This window comes from Lampris incognitus, chromosome 2 (assembly GCF_029633865.1).
Source record: "Lampris incognitus isolate fLamInc1 chromosome 2, fLamInc1.hap2, whole genome shotgun sequence".
NCBI classification, from domain to species: domain Eukaryota; kingdom Metazoa; phylum Chordata; class Actinopteri; order Lampriformes; family Lampridae; genus Lampris; species Lampris incognitus.
This window is the reverse complement of record NC_079212.1, coordinates 94,727,406-94,747,414: the sequence shown is the minus strand read 5'-3', so window position 1 is coordinate 94,747,414 and position 20,009 is coordinate 94,727,406. Positions and strand designations below refer to the sequence as shown.

Below are 20,009 nucleotides of genomic sequence, written 5' to 3'. Positions count from 1 at the left end.
AGAGAGAGAGAGAGAGAGAGAGAGAGAGAGAGAGCTGGACAGAGAGAGACAAACAGAGAGACAGAGACAGAGAGCTGGACAGAGAGAGAGAGAGAGAGAGAGAGAGAGAGAGAGAGAGAGAGAGAGAGAGAGAGAGAGAGAGAGAGAGAGAGAGAGAGAGAGAGAGCAAGAGACAGAGGGACAGAGAGACAGAGAGAGGGGGGGAGCATGAGCGACAGTAAGAGGGGGTGGGGTGTTTCACATCCCTTTCCAGATCTTGGAGCAGCAAGGCTAACACATTCCCAGTTGCTTCTTTACCCCCCCCCCCTTTGGTTTTAACCAGATCACTGTGGTGCACCAGTGTTTATGAGAACCTCCACCTGCACTTCACCACCACACCTGCAGATCCGGCTGATTAGCAGCAGCTAACCATGTATTGCTTGGTCATTTTTCATCATGACTTTTACATAACAGACTGCCAACTCGAGCCGGTGGCTAGCCAGAACCAACTGCTGCATACCAAGAAAAGACACATACTTTACTATCACACTGATGCCCCCAGAGAGTTTATCTGATGTAATTAAGGTAAACATACTGCTCCATCTCTATTCAACTAATGGATGTCTGCTGAGATGGCAAGTCTTAATGTCCTTTCCTCTTCTGAGGAGACTGCGCCATGAGTCAGGACGAGGAGCCCCGCTGGACTCATTGCAGATCGCTACAGGCATCAATCAGCTTATTGATTTCTCTTGATGCAGTTCCTCCCTTCCCGCCTAACCTGCCTCCAAGCCCCACGAAATCTCTCTCTTTATAGCCTAATCCATAGTGTGTGTGTGTGTGTGTGTATATGTGTGTGTGTGTGTGTGTTTCTGTGTCTGAATGCATATTGTGTGTATGTGCATGCACACATACATGTGGGTGTGGGTGCATGTTTGAGACAATGTGTGTCTGACTGTTTGCGTGGCTGTCTCTGGTGTATGTGTGTATATATATGTATATATGTGTGTGTGTGTGTGTGTGTGTGTGTATATATATATATATATATATATATATATATATGTGTGTGTGTGTGTGTGTGTGTGTGTGTGTGTGTATAGACATATGATCCGTGCAACATTCCAAGCCATCCTTGTGTCTTTTTATACCCCAGGTTTATATATCATGAAGATATAATGTTAAACAAATGTCAACAAAGTTTCAGAACGGACGGCTCTCCCAACAGTGAATGTAACTCTGCCAGCATGGTCATGTATGCAACGCCGCCTCATCCCAGATTTCACCCTGTTGTAAACATGCCAACCGCCGTTACCACAAGGGCCTTCTGAGCAGTGTTTAGGTCTTCATAACCACAACGTTTATGCTGCTACACACTGTCAAGTTATTCCAGAGTTACTAAAGTGGTCCCCAACACCGGCCTGTCATATACAGAGCAGAGCATCTTCCCAGGTTATTATAAGTCTTATAATCATTACCAGTAATGGTAATGCATCGAGCGTGTTCATGACGTGAAACAGAAGAGACCGTAACGTCTTTACGCTCCCGTCCCATCCTCCTCCTGCCCCTCCGTCTTTAACATTCTTTCGGTCGAGGAGAAGCAAGGCCCGGGCCCGGCTTTGGCATTCAGATTGCCGCAAAGAAAATTTGAATACACGGGGATCTCGTTTGCTCTGCTCATCATTTATAATCATCATATGAAAAAACAAAATAAATAGCAAAACTTTGTCTCCATAGTGACCCGAATTTCCACATGGAAAGAGTTCATTTGTTGTTGGGACAACCAGATTGCAATTGTCTCCCATGTCTCATAGTTAGGTACACATCTTTCCATTAGGCTTTTGACTAAGAGCACCACAACAACAATGTTACGATTTCGTTTAGCAGACACTTTTATCCAAAGTGAAGTACACCTGAAATTGTAACATTGTAACATTGTTGTTGTTGTGCTCTTAGTCAACAATGTTACAATGTTACAATTTCAGATGTACGTCACTTTGGCTAGAAGCGTCTGCAAGATGAAATTGTTTGTTGTGCTCTTAGTCAACAACAATGTTACAATGTTACAATATATGTACGTCGCTTTGGATAAAAGCATCTGTTAGATGAAATTGTAACAATGTTACATTGTAACGTTGTCGTGCTCTTAGTCAACAACAACAACAATGACAACAATGGTACAATCTTACGATTTCAGATGTACATCACTTTGGATGAAAGTGTCTGCTAAATGAAATATTAACATTGTAGCATTGTTGTTGTGCTCAACAACAACAAACCCATTACTTTAAATTGTACCACTCAAGAGTTCCTATCAAGCAAACCAGTGAGTAAACCAGTATCGCTGTTTTCTTCTTGACTCCCTCCATGTTTTTTGCGGGTGACGACAATGACAGTCCAACAAACAAACTGTAATATTTGCTAGTAATATTTGATTTGCTAATGTCCCTTACGGCTTTCCGTAGCGCCACAACAAAGTCACGTGATGTACGTAACAACGTCAGTGGGAATCCGGTCGGTGAATAAACACCCAGCACGAGAGAAGTCGTCCTTGCTTTATTAATGTTATAAGTTAACATAGCCAGAGGGCACAGACCATTACATGGTGTCAGAGTAGCGGAGTTTAAATACCCAATATGGATTCGTACGGCGTTCCAGCTCCACGGATGGACTGGGAATCGGCGAACTTACCTGAAGCATGGAGACGATTTCGACAAACAACGGAGCTAATGTTCACGGGCCCCCTGCGCGGGAAGAATGAAGAGGAGAAATGCAGCTACCTCCTGCTCTGGATAGGGGAAAAAGGGCGCGATGTGCACAACACTTGGACACTCAGCGGAGAACAAGCCAAGAAGCTAGAAACGTACTACGATAAGTACACTGAGTACATCACCCCCAAAGCAAACCCGATTTATGCCAGATATAAATTTCATGAAAAGATGCAGGGAGAGAGTGAATCCTTCGAACGATTTGTAACTGAGCTAAAGCTCCTAGTCAAAGACTGTGGCTACCCAAATGCCGACGAGATGGTCAGGGACCGCATCGTGTTTGCCACCAACTCACCCAGAGTGAGAGAAAAGCTACTTAGCCAGGGAGCTGAGCTAACGCTAGAAAAAGCCATAGATGTAGCCCGCTCACACGAGCTAGCAAAGCAACAGCTAACGTTTATGGGCCAGGGCAGCACACATGAAACGGTGCACGCAATAGGCAGAAAGACTTACAAACCGAACGCACCCAAAGCAGCTAACGCTAACTTCAGACAAAGGGACGTTAGCACCGCCGCCAGGGCGTGTAGCTATTGTGGAGGGCTACACGGCGCTAAAGCCACTTGCCCAGCTAAGGGTAAACAATGCATTAAATGCAAGAAGCTCAATCATTTTGCTAAAGTATGCAAGTCTAGCTCCCAGGGACAGACAAAGTACTACCGCGGCACAGTACATGCCGTCGGAGAGAACCCAGAAGAGTACACCACTGACAGAGAGCAGGAAGAACTGTACTTCGACAACATTACAGTGGAGAGCACCGCTGTGGGAGAACAGACAGAGCTGTACATAGACTGCATCTCAATAGAGAACAACGGAAAAAGCAACGAGCAGGCTTACGTAGAGGTTGGAATTGGCACACCTCCACAGAAGGTAAAGTTTAAACTAGACACTGGGGCACAGGCCAATACTATTCCCACCAACCTGTTCCAGGCGCTGTTCAAAAATGTGACACTGAAACCAGCAATACACAGACTCACTGAATATGGAGGAGGCGCGCTGAGCGTGAAAGGCACATGCAAACTCAAATGTAAGTACAGAGACAATGCAATGATGCTGGACTTTTACGTCATTGACACAAACGCCCCACCAGTCATGGCAATGAAAACATGCCGTGACCTAAACTTGGTAAAAATAGTGATGGCTGTGAGCGAGGAAAACAATGTCACATCACAGAGCATAATGGATGAGTATGCAGATGTTTTCCAAGGAATAGGAGAGTTCCCAGGCGAGTGCACCTTCCGCGTCACACCAGATGCAACGCCGGTCGTCTGCCCGCCACGCAGAATCCCCATCGCCCTACGCAGCAAACTGAGGGACGAGCTTGACAGCATGGAGAAAGGCGGCATAATCTGTAAGGTAACAGAACCCACAGAATGGGTGAACGCACTCGTCATTGTTGAGAAGCCAAAGACAGGCAAACTTAGAGTGTGTTTAGACCCCAGAGCTCTTAACAAAGTGATACAACGACCTCACTACCCCCTCCCCACGCTGGAGGACGCCACCACAAAGCTTGCTGGAGCTGAGTACTTTAGCGTGTTAGACGCGCGGTCAGGCTATTGGGCCATCAAACTGAGCACTGAATCCTCAATGTTGACGACATTTAACACAGTGTTTGGCAGGTATCGTTTCCTCAGACTGCCATTCGGAATCGTGTCCGCTCAAGACGAGTTCCAGAGACGCGTGGATGAAACATATGAAGGATTGGACGGTGTGACGGCCATAGTGGACGATATACTAGTGTTCGGCAAGACTAAAGAGGAACATGACCAGCGTCTCAGAGCGATGCTGAAGCGCACAAGGGAGCGAGGGGTGAGGCTCAACCCCGACAAGTGTCACATATGCGTGTCCGAGGTAAGCTACTTCGGCCACACGCTCTCACACGAAGGCATCAAACCAGACCCACACAAGGTGAAGGCGGTCAAGGACATGCAACCCCCACAGAACAAAGCAGAGCTGGAGACAGTCCTCGGCATGATCAACTACCTCGCCAGATTTGCTCCACACCTCTCACAGATAAACTCACCCCTCAGACAGCTTCTGAAACAGGACAGTGAGTTTGTGTGGGATGCAGTCCACGACAAGGCGTTCCAAGAGATGAAGAATCTCATTACACAGCACCCAGGTCCAGTACTCTCATATTTCGACCCGCAGAAAGAGCTGCGACTCCAAGTGGATGCATCCAAAAGTGGCCTTGGGGCTGTCATGCTCCAAGATGGCAAACCAATTGCCTATGCGTCCAAGTCACTCAACAGCACTGAAGAAAACTACGCACAGATAGAGAAGGAGCTCTACGCTGTGGTCTTCGGCTGCAAGAGGTTCCACGAGTACATGTATGGACGAAAAGTGATTGTGGAGTCAGACCACAAGCCTCTGGAGGCAATACTAAAAAAGCCACTGGCAGCAGCACCACCCCGGCTGCAACGGATGATCCTGGCGCTCCAAAAATACGACATCCAAATCATCCACCGCCCCGGTAAGGACATACCGGTGGCCGACACACTGTCACGCAAGTCAATAGAACACCACGACAGTGACCTACAGGAAGGGATGGAGGCCCAAGTGCACACGGTCCTCAGCAACATCCCTGTGAGCGACACAAGACTCACAGAAATCAAGCAGGAAACAGCGCAAGATCCACAGCTCACCGCACTCAGACGAGCCACACTCACTGGCTGGCCAGACACAAAGAAAAAGTGCCCGCCCAGCATCCAGGAATACTGGAACCACAGAGCAGAAATCTCAGAAATGGACGGTATCCTGTTCAAAGGTGAGAGAATCATTGTCCCCCAAAAGCTTCGCAAGGACATGATACAGCGCATCCATGCCGGCCACCTTGGCGTGAAAAAAAGCAAATGCCGAGCAAGAGACTTACTGTTCTGGCCTGGCATGGGGAAACAGATCGAGGATGCGGTAGCAGACTGCAGCATATGCCAAGAACGGCGCAGCGCAAATGCAAAGGAACCAATGATGTCACACGCCATACCCGAGCGGCCGTGGCAAGTGATAGGCACAGACCTATTCACATGGAACTCACAGGACTTCATAGTCACTGTGGACTACTACTCCAGATTCTTCGAGCTAGAAAGACTTTACAGCTGCACCTCATCTGCCGTCATCATGAAGCTGAAAGCAGCAATGGCTCGACACGGAATCCCCGAGACTATCATCAGCGACAACGGTCCGTGCTACAGCTCTGGTGAGTTCCGCAACTTCTCACAGACATGGGGTTTCTCACACACCACCACAAGCCCCCACTACCCACAGAGCAACGGCCTCTCCGAGAAGACTGTCCAGACGGCCAAACGCATCCTGGACAAAGCCAAAGCTGAGAACAAAGACCCCTACATGAGCTTACTGGAGTATCGCAACACACCGGTGGACAACCTGAAATCACCGGCACAGCTACTGATGAGTCGGAGGCTGCGGTCCATTCTCCCATCAACAGCAAAACACCTGCAGCCACAGATCGCCAGTCAGGAGGATGTTCACAAAAGGAGAGAGGTATGTCAACAGCGCCAGCAGGCATACTACAACCGAACAGCCAAACCTCTGCCCCACCTGCCCGCAGGCACACCAATCCGCTTCCGGCAGGAGGATGGATCCTGGAGACCTGCAACTGTGGAAAGACCAGCGAACACAGACAGGAGCTACCACATCCAAACCAAAGAAGGTCAGATCTACCAACGCAACCGTCAACACCTGCGACAAAGCAGAGTGAACACTCACACTACGCACACACACACTTCACAGCAGACTGTTACCAGCGCTAACAACAACACACAAGCCCATCAGCAAGAGCATGCTGAACCTCCAGACACGAACAATCAGCGACAACCAGACACACAGCCTGGTTACACCACGAGGTCAGGTCGCACGATCAAACCAAGACAAATCCTTGACTTATGAATGTTAAAAAAAAGAGAATTTTACACCAACCTGTACTATACCTGCTATGTTTTGAAAAGAAATATTTACAGCGTTCACTTACCTTGTGTACCTACCTGCTGTTTGCAGTTACCAGTAATGAAATGAAAAAAAAAAGATGAAATGTTATTACGGTGTCACATTTAGACAGTGAAGGAAATGTTTTACACTACTTTGTTGCAGTCCAGTTATATAAGAGTTCCACTTTCATATTCTTTCTTATTAAGATTGTATTCGCTTATAAACGTGCTCAACGTGGTCTGTATCTCTGCAGAGAAAGCAGCACTTTTCAGAAAAAGGGAGATGTAATATTTGCTAGTAATATTTGATTTGCTAATGTCCCTTACGGCTTTCCGTAGCGCCACAACAAAGTCACGTGATGTACGTAACAACGTCAGTGGGAATCCGGTCGGTGAATAAACACCCAGCACGAGAGAAGTCGTCCTTGCTTTATTAATGTTATAAGTTAACATAGCCAGAGGGCACAGATCATTACACAAACAAACAAACAAACAAACAAACAAACAAACAAACAAACAAACAAGGGCCAGTGGAACAAACGGTGAACGACGCCGACCTCGTGGAAACAAGCTTTTCCAAGTGCTGCTGCACGTATCAGTAATGCCCCCTGAAGCAGTCTGACACCATGAGTAATCCTCGGTCATGGCTAATCGATGACTTGATTCTGTTCCAGCTGAACTTCCCGTCTGTCAACACACATCCACAGACAACAACCACGGCAAAAACAACAACAATAACTCAACAACAAAGGAAAGACGCATCACGGCCCTCGGCAGCGTGGTCCGATACAGGCCCTTACAACAACAAAAACAAGTGGTTTATTCAAGTGTGCCATTAGTATACTTATTTTAAACTAAAAATCAGTGCGTATACTGTCAGTTTACTTTGTAAGTACTTATACTTAAGTATACTTACAAGTATACTACTAGTAGTTGAAGTTTACTTAAATTTGCTTAATAAAATAAACTTCAAGTACACTAATTTTTTTTTTTTGTAGGGGTGATGACGTTCACGTGGCTTAATGAAACCCACACCGCTGAGACGGGAGATACGCAGACAGCGAATCACAGAGACCAATGAAAACGAAAACAAAGGTGACGCAAATGACAGACGGAGATTTTTTTCTATTGTATTTTATTGTATTGTATTAATATCTGCTGGCCCTACCTTGAGAACAGGTCGTCCTAAAGCTGACTCCGAGCCGGGAGAAAGGGGTAAAGGATTAGCTGGATCTGGATATAATATTCCAACCTGAATCAATTAACCTCGCTGTGTGAATTGGTGGATAAAGCCGCGCTGTAATCTGCTGCGCGAGCGTAAGCAGCTTTCTGTCAACACATTAATTCTGCCCTCTGCCAGGTCCAGCCACTCACGCTGGCGGCACACAGACGAGATCATTATGGGCTTTCATTTTATTTTCTTCTCTTTCCTGAAATACAGGGACGTCCTGGCTATTTAGGCTGTAAATCCTCGTTATGTAACTCTTTTATAATATCGCCAGGGCGTTATATAGATATCGGAGTCCCCCTGCAGAGAAGCGGTGGGCCACAACAGCTTAGCACAGTGTTGCTCTTTGCGCCTTGTTTGGCGCCTCCTATGGATCCACTGATAACAATTAGAACACAGCTACTATAACTTACTGCTATAGGTTCCGATTGTGTCCTGTTTTAGCGCATTGGAATTAATTATCCAGCAGAGGGCAGCATACTGAAGATGCGTCAAAGAATGTAGGCTACGTCACAGTGTGGGATCGTGGGTAGACATATAGCCTGTGTGTGTAGCTTTGTGTTTGCGGATTGTTTTGCAAGCTCTGTGGCTCCTTGAGGAATGGTCTTACTCATAAGTGGCTCTCCTGAGAAAATTAGTAAGCACCACTGGCTTAGCAGCATTGATGGAGCATCCAGCAACACGGGGTTTTCTTACTCAGTTCCGGTTTGGGTGTTATGTGTTGCCCAGAGGCATGGTGTAATGGGATCCGGTCTTACTCGTTGTGACTAAAGACGACCCTCCTTTATAATGCAGGTGAATTCATAAGCAGGCAGTGTTATCATCTAACCAACACAACTGCGCTGGGCTTTTCTTCCTTTTCTTTTTCTTCTTCCTGGAAACTCGCTGCTGGTCATTCATAACTTGTTCTGCACAACCCTGTCCGGGCAAATAAGGTGTGATTCCGTGGACAGCGAGGACAACCGCGCTCCATATGGCACAGTCATGTCAACACAGGTGGACGTGCGCTAGGTCACTTAGCTTGCACGTATTGAGGTGCCCCCCCCCCGTCCACTTCCACCGCCCCCCCCCCCACACACACACAACCATCTGGGCTGACGTCTGTCCCAGCAGAATGCAATCACCACCCACAGTGACTTCGTGCGGCCCAAACCCTCTCACCATTTCTCCCTGGAAGTGGGCTTTTATTTCCACGTGCGAACCTTCTGTTTATTTCTTCTGAGCTGCGATTAATATGAAATGACGCCACATGTTAAAATGTGCCCAATGAATCGACAAGCAGAATAAACCCCAGGGGCAGAAATTCAACTTTGGGGCGTCCGGGTAGCCTAGCGTTTATTCCGTTGCCTACCAACACGGGGATCGCCGGTTCGAATCCCCGTGTTACCTCCGGCTTGGTCGGGCGTCTCCACAGGCACAATTGGCCGCGTCTGCGGGTGGGAAGCCGGATGTGGGTATGTGTCCCGGTTGCTGCACTAGCGCCTCCTCTGGTTGGTTGGGGCGCCTGTTCGAGGGGTGGGGGCCTGGGGGGAGTAGCGTGATCGTCCCACGTGCTATGTCCGCCCGGTGAAACTCCTCACTGTCAGGTGAAAAGAAGCGGCTGGCGACTCCACATGTATCGCAGGAGGCATGTGGTAGTCTGCAGCCCTCCCCGGATCAGTAGAGGGGGTGGAGCAGCGACCGGGACAGCTCGGAAGAATGGGGTAATTAGCCAAGTACAATTGGGGGGAAGAAAAAAGAAAGAAAGAAAGAAGTACAACTCTGCACCAGGGAACAGATGTGACATTTAGGGAGCTTGAAAGCTCGGCCTGAGAGGTGAAGCCTCCCGGTGGAAGTACTACTGGGGAAGTAGAGTACGGAACTGGGACGACAACACACCAGCGTGATCAGATGCTTATTCCTCTCGCCGCCCCCGAAACGGGATGTTGGTTAATCACAAAAGCAAGGAAGTGGGGGAATGAAAGAGCACAGCCTTCCTTTCGCTCTTCTCGACTCATTAAGAGACTCCGAGGGATGCGGATGCGGGGCAGGCGGAGATCACCGCCAGCCCACGCAGACCGGCAGCAGACCGGCAGCTCCCACAGTGATCCTGGCTGGCCTCCCTCCTCTGGACAGAGGAATGTCTGGACTGTGTTGTTAACTGTGTTTTATTAACTTTGTCCTCTGTGTGTGTGTGTTGGTGGTGTCATGTTGGGGAAATCTGGGTTGTGTGTTTTTGTCTTTTGTGCCGCACCACTGTGGGCCGGGGGGGGGGGAATTTCGTTTGTTTTGTGTACACAAGTACACAAAAGAAACGACAATAAACTGTTCCTGATTCCTGATTATTGCATGACGTCATTTAAGTGTAGCTCATTCACGCACACACACGTGTCTGGAGAGGGTGAAGCGAAGGGGGGAGAGGCAGTAATGTAAAATCCTCTTGCAGGAAGCGTCCATAAACAAGTTGTACGTCGTAGCCACACAACACGACCAAGTGAGGCGTGCCACATGGCCGGAGCAGCAGACCAGAACGGATCCAGGGCAGCAGGCGGCAGGGAAGGTCTGCTCTCCACACACACTGGGCCGCCTCTGGGCCGCGTCTCTCTGCTGCTGCAGCCTCACTGCGCCAAGACGTGCCGTCACAAGACCGCCCGGAAACCCGTGCGTATCAGAAAGCCTGCGTCACACCCATGCATGCTGGCTGTGCAGCCTTGACATCCGCTCGGATTGTCACAACCGCCATGAAAACAAAACAACACCCGGTGCACGGGCTCAGACGCGCGTGCGGGAGCTGCACGGCGGTGGGTTAACGGTGGCTGCGGAGAAGGGCGAGGAGTCAAACGGAGTGTTGTTCATCTGGAGTCGCTGTTGTTGTGTTTCGCATCTTTATTTTCTCTGAAAGAGGGGTTGTTGTCGAGCACGGCTGAGACCTCGGGGATATAGGTGTGTTGTTTATGTTACAGACATATTGTCTTTTCAAGTGTGCGGCACAAAAGCCTTAGAGGGTCTGTGCAGAGCCTATTGATGCTGTCTTTTAATATTGCACACACACACACACACACACACACACACCGCCTATACTGCAGTAAGGTGGGTTACTTACGTTCCCAGCACTTCCTTGAAGTCATAATATTCTTTAATGTCTGACGTCTTCTTCTTCCAGCCGTTGCCGTCCTCTCCAAGAGGCATCCTGCAATGCTTGTACGGTTCGCCACGCCACAACTACGGACAAAAGAGCAGAATACAGAACAGCGGACAGCGTCTTAAGTACTTGTAATCAGCTGCTGACCCCTACCCGTAGGGAGCCCATCAATACACCCGTGACTGACAGGGTGGTAGTCGGTAAGCTGACCCAAAAATGAGCTTGGACCACTGCTTCCTGATAACAAATGTTAAAATGGCAAACGACAGGGTCTTGTCTCAGGTAATTCAGCGACTTCTGTGTGTCGTATCTGCAGAATGCATGCTGGGTTCAAACTCACGGAGGCTGCCCAGGTAGCATCCGGATGTGGGCCGCTTCAGGCAATGATGCGGCACTGGTGGCCTTCTTCTGGCCCTGACAAAGTGGATGTGAGCCTGAAGTGGCCCACATGTATAATAGCAAATATGGCCCAAATATGCCAAATCAAATGTGGGCCTTTTTTGGCAAAGATGCGGTGCTCTCGGCAACACGTGATCTGGATGTGACCCTGAAGTGGCCCCGTGTGGTAAATGGTGATCATGGCCCAAATATCACAAAACTAATATGGGCCACCTTTGGCAAATATGTGGCACATGCGGCATTGCTATGGCTTGGTTCTGGCCCAGATCTGGCAAACAGGAGCGCACCGACCAAGCGCCATCATTCCATGCGGTATGTGGGCCGGATGAAAGCGCCGGGTGTGGGACGGGTCCGGGCCTCAGCAACTTTGCTCTCTGGGTGACAGATTCTTGCAGAGGTGTAAAAACCAGGTCCAGAAAGTAAATGTCCAAACCGTGTATTTGCTCCAACCATGTTGCTAAACCAGCTGGTTTCCTTAACTAGTTTTCCCTCCCTAGCTGAGGATCGGTGTTGACTGGAATCTGCTGGTGTAGTGCATGAGTAGAGCAAATACACGGTTTGGACTTTTACTTTCTGGACCTGGTTTTTACACCTCTGGATTCTTGCCGTGGCATGCTGCAACACTCCTGCACTGCACTGGTGTTTAATCAGCTACAGACATGTAGAAGATCCCGTGTCCCTGTATCGGCTAATTGAATGGATCCATTAAGGTCAGGCTAGCTGATGTGATTGTTACACCACACCTTCAGCCAGTACTTACTGATTTTTATTATTAAACGCTGTGATTATAGTGGAGGATACCTTTGATAACAGAACCTTTTCATTTGATTCAATGGGCAAAGAGCCCACGCCGCTGTTCAAGAGCAGGCTCGTTTCTCCGCTTAAAGGTAGGGTATCTGCATTCTCCTGCAACACCGACTATCAGTTGCTGGTAAAACAACAATGAAATAATAGAAAATCTATTTTAATGCACTTTTCATATTATCCTATATTTTTATATTACTCTTCGTAGTTTAAAGCCTAAGTATTTAACAAACATTTTGATAATGAAGGCCTGCCAAAATGCAAATGGTGTCAGTTTGGGGTTGGTGACAGAGGCGAGCATCAAAACACCACTTGACACAGACAAGTGCAGTAAAATAGGCTTCCTGTTTCATTTCATTTTCGTTTCACCAGCAACAAACCGCTACTGTCAGTGCTGCAAGACCATGCAGATATCCTACCTTTAAGCAGAGAAACGAGCCTGTTCTTGAACAGCGGCGTGGGCCGTTTGCCCGTTGCACTTTCTATATATTAGCCTGCGTTAGTTTTATTCTAGCCTTCATAATTTAAAGCCTAGTTAGTTAACAGACATTTTAACGACGAAGGCCTGCCAAAATGCAAATGGTCTCAATTTGGGGTTGGTGGCGGAGAACAACACCAAAAACAAGTACCTGACATGGACGTGAAGCTGAAAAGGCAGAATAATCGGGCATCATTCTGCAACAAACACCAGCCAGCATCTGCAAGGCAAGATATAGAGGAGCAGAGAGGCACGTGCTGGGCCTCCTGTCTCCGGTGTGTGGTCACCTGCAGAGCCAGGCTACATACACAGCCGGAACACATCTCTGCATGCTGCACAAAAATCTGGAGCCTTGCATGGAAACATTACGGGGGGGGGGGGACATGAGCATGAAGCTGCACACGCAAGCTGGTGAAAACCAGAAACCCACCCAAATCTCCCCTCCTATAGGAACCCCCATTAGAGCCATGGACGATGCAGACCACATCCTTTGCATCAGAGGGCATCAATGTCAAGTAAAGGGTGAACGTGAACACCGACACTGCCAGTAAAAGCTGTGTTGACATGCATCTCTAGTGGCGCGGTGGTCAGGCGAGTCAGGGAGGCAGAGACGGTGTGGCTGTGCTCTGTGCTAGACATGACGTGCAGCGGTCAAGGGTATGTGGTCAGACCCCCCCAGAGCATCTCTCGGTTAAACCCGGAGGCTGCAGAGAGGCGACAGCGAAATGCACCGCAGGCAGAACATGCTTCCCCTCATCTGTTGTTGCGAGGACGCTAAAAACGCCCGTGGCACACATGCGATTAGGTGATGTGGGATCAGAGAGGAACCTACCTAAACGACGAGCCGACGGACCTGCTCCCCTTCCCCTTTAGCTGCGATCTGGTGACTCTGCTCGTGCGCAGCGCTGGATCACTTCAGACCTCTTTTGACGTCAAAGAAATCACACATCCAGCATACAGACCGCGGTGTAGTCAGAGCGATAGAAGAAGAAAAAAGAAGAAGAAGAAGAAGAAGCACCACCGACGGCTCATCGTCTGCTTGTCAGACTAGATCCTCCGTGATGCACATCTGACTCGGGTCTCTGGGAGGCGCCTGCCACCGCTGCAAGTCAATGGGCTTTGCACGCCGGCGGTGCGGGATGAGCTGGATTATGGTGCTCAGTGAAGCAGACCCAAATTAACGTGAAGGATGCGGCGATGGCAAGTAACCGACGGCGTGTAACACCACCAGTAGATCCGATTCCATCAAACACTGTGTGTGTGTGTGTGTGTGTGTGTGTGTGTGTGTGTGTGTGTGTGTGTGTGATTCCAGATGTGGATCTACATACACACTTGAGGACGTTCTGATTCTTTTTTTTTTTGCCAACGCCCAACTCCCCTACTTATGCTCACAAGAGGCTCGTCATGAAAACATCTCCTTATCGTGCTCTCTGAGCAGCGGAGGGCTGCCTTGCCTAAGGGCACTTCGGAGCTAATTGTGAGTTTGGAGAAAGCTTATTGTCCATCGCTTTTCCAACCAGAAGAGCGCACTCAGCGGAGCGCAGATCTCCCCGCCAGGCGTGTGTCTACTCCTCCTCCGGGGCTCGGACTTGGGGGGGGGGGGGACAACCAGCTAAGGAGTTAGCGCTCAGTTACGGTACAAAACAGGGGTTTTCAAACCACCGCAACCACGTAAGCTCCTGGATCATACAGTCATAAGTGCACAAAAATGATTCGGCTGGCAGGCCCAGTAGCAGCGATGCGAGATTTTACGTTTCACCCCTTTCAGTTGAAACGCCCCCCCCCCCCCGAGAGCCCCCCCACTGACATGCAAGAACTCAATAATTCACCCACTTTTTTAAATATATATTGTGGCGAGCAGCTGTGGTTACTTCATTCAAAGAGCACATACGAGAACTACCACTAGAGGGCGTTCGACTGACTGACTGCACAATCACTGAACTTGACTTCTCAAAGGTCATTTGAGAAGGGCGGGGCTTCCCCCCATTCCAAAGAGAAAATGTCATCAACTAGGCGACAGCCTGGAGGGGAACATGCGTGTGTGCGTGTGTGTGTGTGTTCAAGATTCTGTATTTGTTACGTCTCATTATACAAGTACAAGAGAGTAAAATTCTTGTGTTTCGGTTCAACACTGCAGCAACAATAGTAATAAATAACAACAAAACAGAACAAAAAAGCAGTAATAATAACTAGTGTGCGGTGTATGGAGGGTGCTGTGTGTGTGTGTGTGTAGGCCCAGCCTTAATAAATGTGCATATGTGTATGTAGTTGTTTGTATATTTGTGTGTGTTTGTGTAAGCCAAGCTATGTCTGTGTGAGCGTGTTTGTGTGTGTAAACTGATGATCCGCTGAAGTGTGTGTGTGTGTGTGTGTGTGTCCACAGCTAATCTCACAGTTATGTTCGTATGATCAAGAACCTCTCGTGGTTGCGGTGATTCAAAACCTTTGATAAACTTTTGTTCTCGGTACCGCCGCTCCCTCTCTTCAGTCACTCTGCGTGTGTGTGTGTGTCCGCAGCTAATCTCGCAAACTACGGCACCTATCTATTGTATTTTTAAATCACTTCAGGACAAAGCGCTGTCGCTCGACACAACCTCTCCGTGGCATTCTTTATTTAGACTGACACAGCATCAAAGGCACACCCGATCAAACAACCCAGAGCCCGCAGGCATCACCAATCGATCCCAGCACAATAGAACAGCACCAAATCAAATGCAGCACTGTCGATGTGTGCAGACATAACATCCCCCCCCCCCCCGGCAGGATTTCAAACATGAAAGGTTGACACAAAGTCCTCTAGGTGGCCAGGGCGTAAACGTGTGCGAACAGGTCATGGGGCGGCCTGAGGCTGGGCAGGCCGAGGTGGGGAGGGAGATGGCAGGGGGAGCTGAGGCCCAGAAATGTCTGGGGCCCGTGTAGGAGCTGCATGAAGCCCCGGGGCGTCTCGCCATGCTGAGGGAATGGCTATGGTTGTGTCACCAGCTGTGTGTGGCAGAGCTGACACCTTCCGTAGATGACTGGAGTGCCACCGAGTGCCATCGCTGAGGAGGTAAGTGGCTGGGCCCAGCTGACGGGTGACTTGGAGAGGAGAGGACCAGTATGAAGCCATTTTATTGTCCCTGTGGGGCCTGCGGACCCTGACCCAGTCTGACACATTGATGTCTGGCACCCTGGTTCGTTTTGACTGGTCAAACTGTTGCTTCATCCGCGTCTGCTGACGAGTGACTGAGGCTCTGACCCCAGAGGGAGGTGCCTGAGGTGTGGAGGGGCGGAGCCTGTCAAGGGGCATGCACAGTTCCCGGCCTAGCATGAGAGAGGCTGGGGAGACGCCTGTGGTCGAGTGCTGTGTGGCCCGATAGTGCAGCAGAGTGTGACGGATGGCCTGCGTGAAAGAGCACCCTTGGGCCATGTGTGCTCTGAGGCCGTTCTTCAGTGACTGGTGAAAACGTTCAACGCCGCCATTGGCCTGGGGGTGGTAGTACGTAGTGCGTATATGACGGATGCCCTTGCTTTCGAGATAAGCAGTGAACTCAGCAGAGACCAGCTGAGGGCCGTTGTCAGTGGTGATGGTCTTTGGGAGGCCCCAGCGAGAGAAATGAGAGTCCAGGAAGTCGATGATGATCTGTGAGGTCACAGTGCCGGAAGTGGTGAGTTCAGGCCATTTTGAGTGTAGATCGTAGGCGACCACCATGAAGCGTTGGTGGTGGGGAACTCCATGGATCTCACCACAAATGTCCAACTGCAGGTGTTCCCAGGGCTGAGAGGGCCAGGCGAGAGGTTGCAGGGGTGGGGGAGCCTGGTGGCCAGTCTTGCCACTCACAAGGCAGGCAGAACAGTCCTTCACCAGAGCCTCAATATCTCTGTCTATCCCCGGCCACCACACCAGGTCTCGGCAGCGCTGTTTCAGTTTCACAATGCCCAGGTGGCCTTCATGCGCCGTATTCAAAACACGTGCACGGAGAGCAGCTGGGACCACTGTGCAAAACCCACGTGCCACGCAGGTGTCGTTCCAGCAGGAGAGCTCCTGTCTGACTCGGGCGAACGCAGCCAGCTCCTCTGGGACCTTGTGTGGCCAGCCGTTCTGGATGTAGGTGCGGAGCTGGGAGAGGACAGGGTCCTGTTCGGAGGCTGCCCTCAGCTCCTGCAGAGACAGTGGCCTGGAGGGGTGTGTGTAGCATTTGGACAATGTCCTTTTGAAGTTGTACTGGCGGAGGCGGTCAGACCAGCGGTGCAGCCTCAGGGGTTTGTGGCCTGTCCCAGATGTGGACAGCAGCGCTGTCAGGGCCTGGTGATCTGTCCTGAGGGTGAAGGAGCGGCCATAGAGGTAGAGGTGCCACCTTTCACAAGCCCAGATACAGGCTAACGCCTCACGCTCACCCACGGAGTACCGCTGCTCGGTCAGGTTGAGGGCACGGGAGGCGAAGGCAATGGGCTTCTCCACTACGTTCTGGGTTTGAGACAGCACAGCCCCTATCGCTGTGGCTGATGCGTCACAGGTCACAAAGGTGGAGCTGGAGATGTCGAAGTGAGCCAACAATGGTGGTGAAGTCAGTTGAGTCTTGAGATCACGCACAGCGTCACTGCATGCCTTTGACCACACCCATGGCTCGTCCTTACGCAGCAGCTGGCGCAGGGGGGCTGTGGTCGCAGAGTACTGGGGAAGAAACCTCAGGTAGTAACTTGTCATACCCAGGAAGGAGGCGACCTGGGCGGCCGAGCTGGGCTCAGGGATGGCCTGAATGGCGTCCACGTTGGATTGTAGTGGAGTTACACCGCTCGCTGACAGCCGGAACCCCACGAAGTCGATGGCTGGCACAGAGAGGACACATTTCTCAGCATTGAGAGTTAGCTTGTGCTTGGACAGGGCTGCGAAGACCATGTTGAGGCGCTTGTCGTGGATTTCACTGGTGGGCCCGTGTACCACTATATCATCCAGATAAATGGCCACACCCAGTATGGCAGCCAGCACGGAGACCATGATTTTCTGGAAGCAGCTAGGGGCGGAGCTGAGACCGAAAGGCATCCTGGTGTAGCGAAACACTGCTGCATGTGTCACAAAGGCTGTGAGGTTTCGGCTGCTGGGGTGGAGGGGCACCTGTAAGTACCCCTGTCTGAGGTCGAGCTTGGAGAACACCTCAGAGCCATAGAACTGAGCAGTGAGTTCTTCTGAGGTGGGCAGTGGATACTTATCAGGGACCACTGCCTTATTTACTGCACGTAGATCGACGCAGACACGCAGGCCCCCCGACTTCTTCTTAGCCACCACGAGGTTTGAGACCCAAGGTGACGCGTCCACCGGTTCAATGATGCCAGCTTCCAGCAGTTGTTGCAGCTCGGCGGAGACCCCATCACGGAGAGCCAACGGGATGCGGCGCAGTGGTTGGATGACAGATTTCACAGCAGGGTTGAGGAGAGGTTGATGGGCGAAGGCGGAGAGGCAGCCCAGCCCCATAAACAGCGATGGCCACTTCTGCTGCCAAGGTGTGGCAACAGTCAGGATTGCTGCCCCCCTTGTGTCTAAGAGGGAGAACCCCAGAGCGGAGAACAGGTCCAGGCCCATCAGGTTGGCCCCACGGCGTGCCACATGAAAAACTGCATTGGGCACCAGCTTGGTTCCATAGCGGACAGTCACTTGGAGAGAGCCAACCAGATCGATTTTGGAGTCACCATACCCACAGAGGACAGCTGAGGGTGCGGACAGTGGCAGTGAACCGAAAAATTGACTGTAGGTATCAACATTCAGGAGAGACACACTTGCACCGGTGTCCAACAGCAGGGGGATGCACACATCATTAATGTTGACTGTGCATGATTTGAATGACACTGGCCCAGAGCTCACCTTGTGACTGATGGCGGTTGAAGACTGGGGGGTGTGGCCCTCTGACCCAGCCGGGGAAGATCGACAGACGTTGGCAAAGTGATTGTGCTTAACGCAGCTACGGCATGTCTGGCCACGGGCAGGGCAGTTCTGAGCCCTTGAAACATGAGACCGAGACCCACAGTTACCACAGGACTGTTGAGGGCGGGGCCGAGAACGCCGTCGTTGCAGTTGCAAGACGTCCCCAGTGGAGTCGGCGCCCGCCTCGCTCTGGCTGGGTTGCGTCCCGAGGGGCAGCCGTGAGTAGAGGGAGGAGTCGTTGGCAGCTTGACTGGAGGTGGCCACTTGCTGTGTATTTAGCATAGCAGCACACTCAGCTGCTACCTCAACCTGTAGTGCGATGGTAATTGCTGTGGACAGCAGCAGACCGTCTTTTTCCAGCAGGAGAGTCTCACGCACCTTTGCGTTGTTGGTGTGTTCGATTAGCTGGTCGCGAACCATCTCGCCCTGAAGCGCGCCAAACTTGCATGAGCTAGCTAGCCCTCGCAAATTAGCTACGTACTGCCGCACAGACTCACCAGGCAGTTGGTGTCGCTGACGGAATATAAATCGCCGAAGGAGGGCACTCTGTGGAGCAGCGAAATGGGTGCTCATACGTCCCACAGCTTCGGCAAAGCTTGTGACGTTCCCCAGAGACCCGAGCACACGATGACCCTCTGCTCCCGAGCAGTGTAGCAACAGAGCCGTCTTGCTAGCCTGGCTCACGTCGTCGAGCCCCGAGGCGATGATGTAATTTTCAAAACTATGTAGCCAGCGAGTCCATGGTACCGGAGGCTCGCCAGGTAATACCGGGAAGGGGGCAGGTGGTGGGAGAGACATATCAGCCATCCTCGTCGCCAATATTGTATTTTTAAATCACTTCAGGACACAGCGCTGTCGCTCGACACAACCTCTCCGTGGCATTCTTTATTTAGACTGACACAGCATCAAAGGCAGACCCGATCAAACAACCCAGAGCCCGCAGGCATCACCAATCGATCCCAGCACAATAGAACAGCACCAAATCAAATGCAGCACTGTCGATGTGTGCAGACATAACACTATCGGCCTAATAATTTGTGTGCACAGCAATGGCTGTATGGCGAAGCAACTCTTGTGGTCTCATGGTTACGGTGATTCAAAATGGTCGCACAACGAACCCTTTCTTTGTGGGAAGGCCAAGTTCCCATTAGCCCTGTGGCGGCCTGGCGGCCTGGCCGGGGTGTCTCCCCGCCTGCCGCCCAGTGACTGCTGGGGTAGCTATTAAGTTTAGAAATCACGTCAGGGCACAGCGCTGTCGCTCGACACAACCTCTCCGTGGCATTCTTTATTTAGACTGACACAGCATCAAAGGCACACCCGATCAAACAACCCAGAGCCCGCAGGCATCACCAATCGATCCCAGCACAATAGAACAGCACCAAATCAAATGCAGCACTG

The 20,009-nt window shown here is 50.5% G+C and overlaps 1 protein-coding gene across 1 annotated transcript in view; it reads right to left on the bottom strand.

Annotated features, from left to right (window-relative positions):
- Nucleotides 1-11,078, bottom strand: part of camk1a (calcium/calmodulin-dependent protein kinase Ia) — a 31,331-nt gene extending 20,253 nt beyond the window's left edge. The window contains exon 1 of the mRNA XM_056272958.1: nt 10,993-11,078. Within this exon, the coding sequence (XP_056128933.1) occupies nt 10,993-11,078 (86 nt within the window). The remainder of the gene's footprint in view (nt 1-10,992) is intronic.
- Between the last annotated feature and the right edge of the window lie 8,931 nt (nt 11,079-20,009).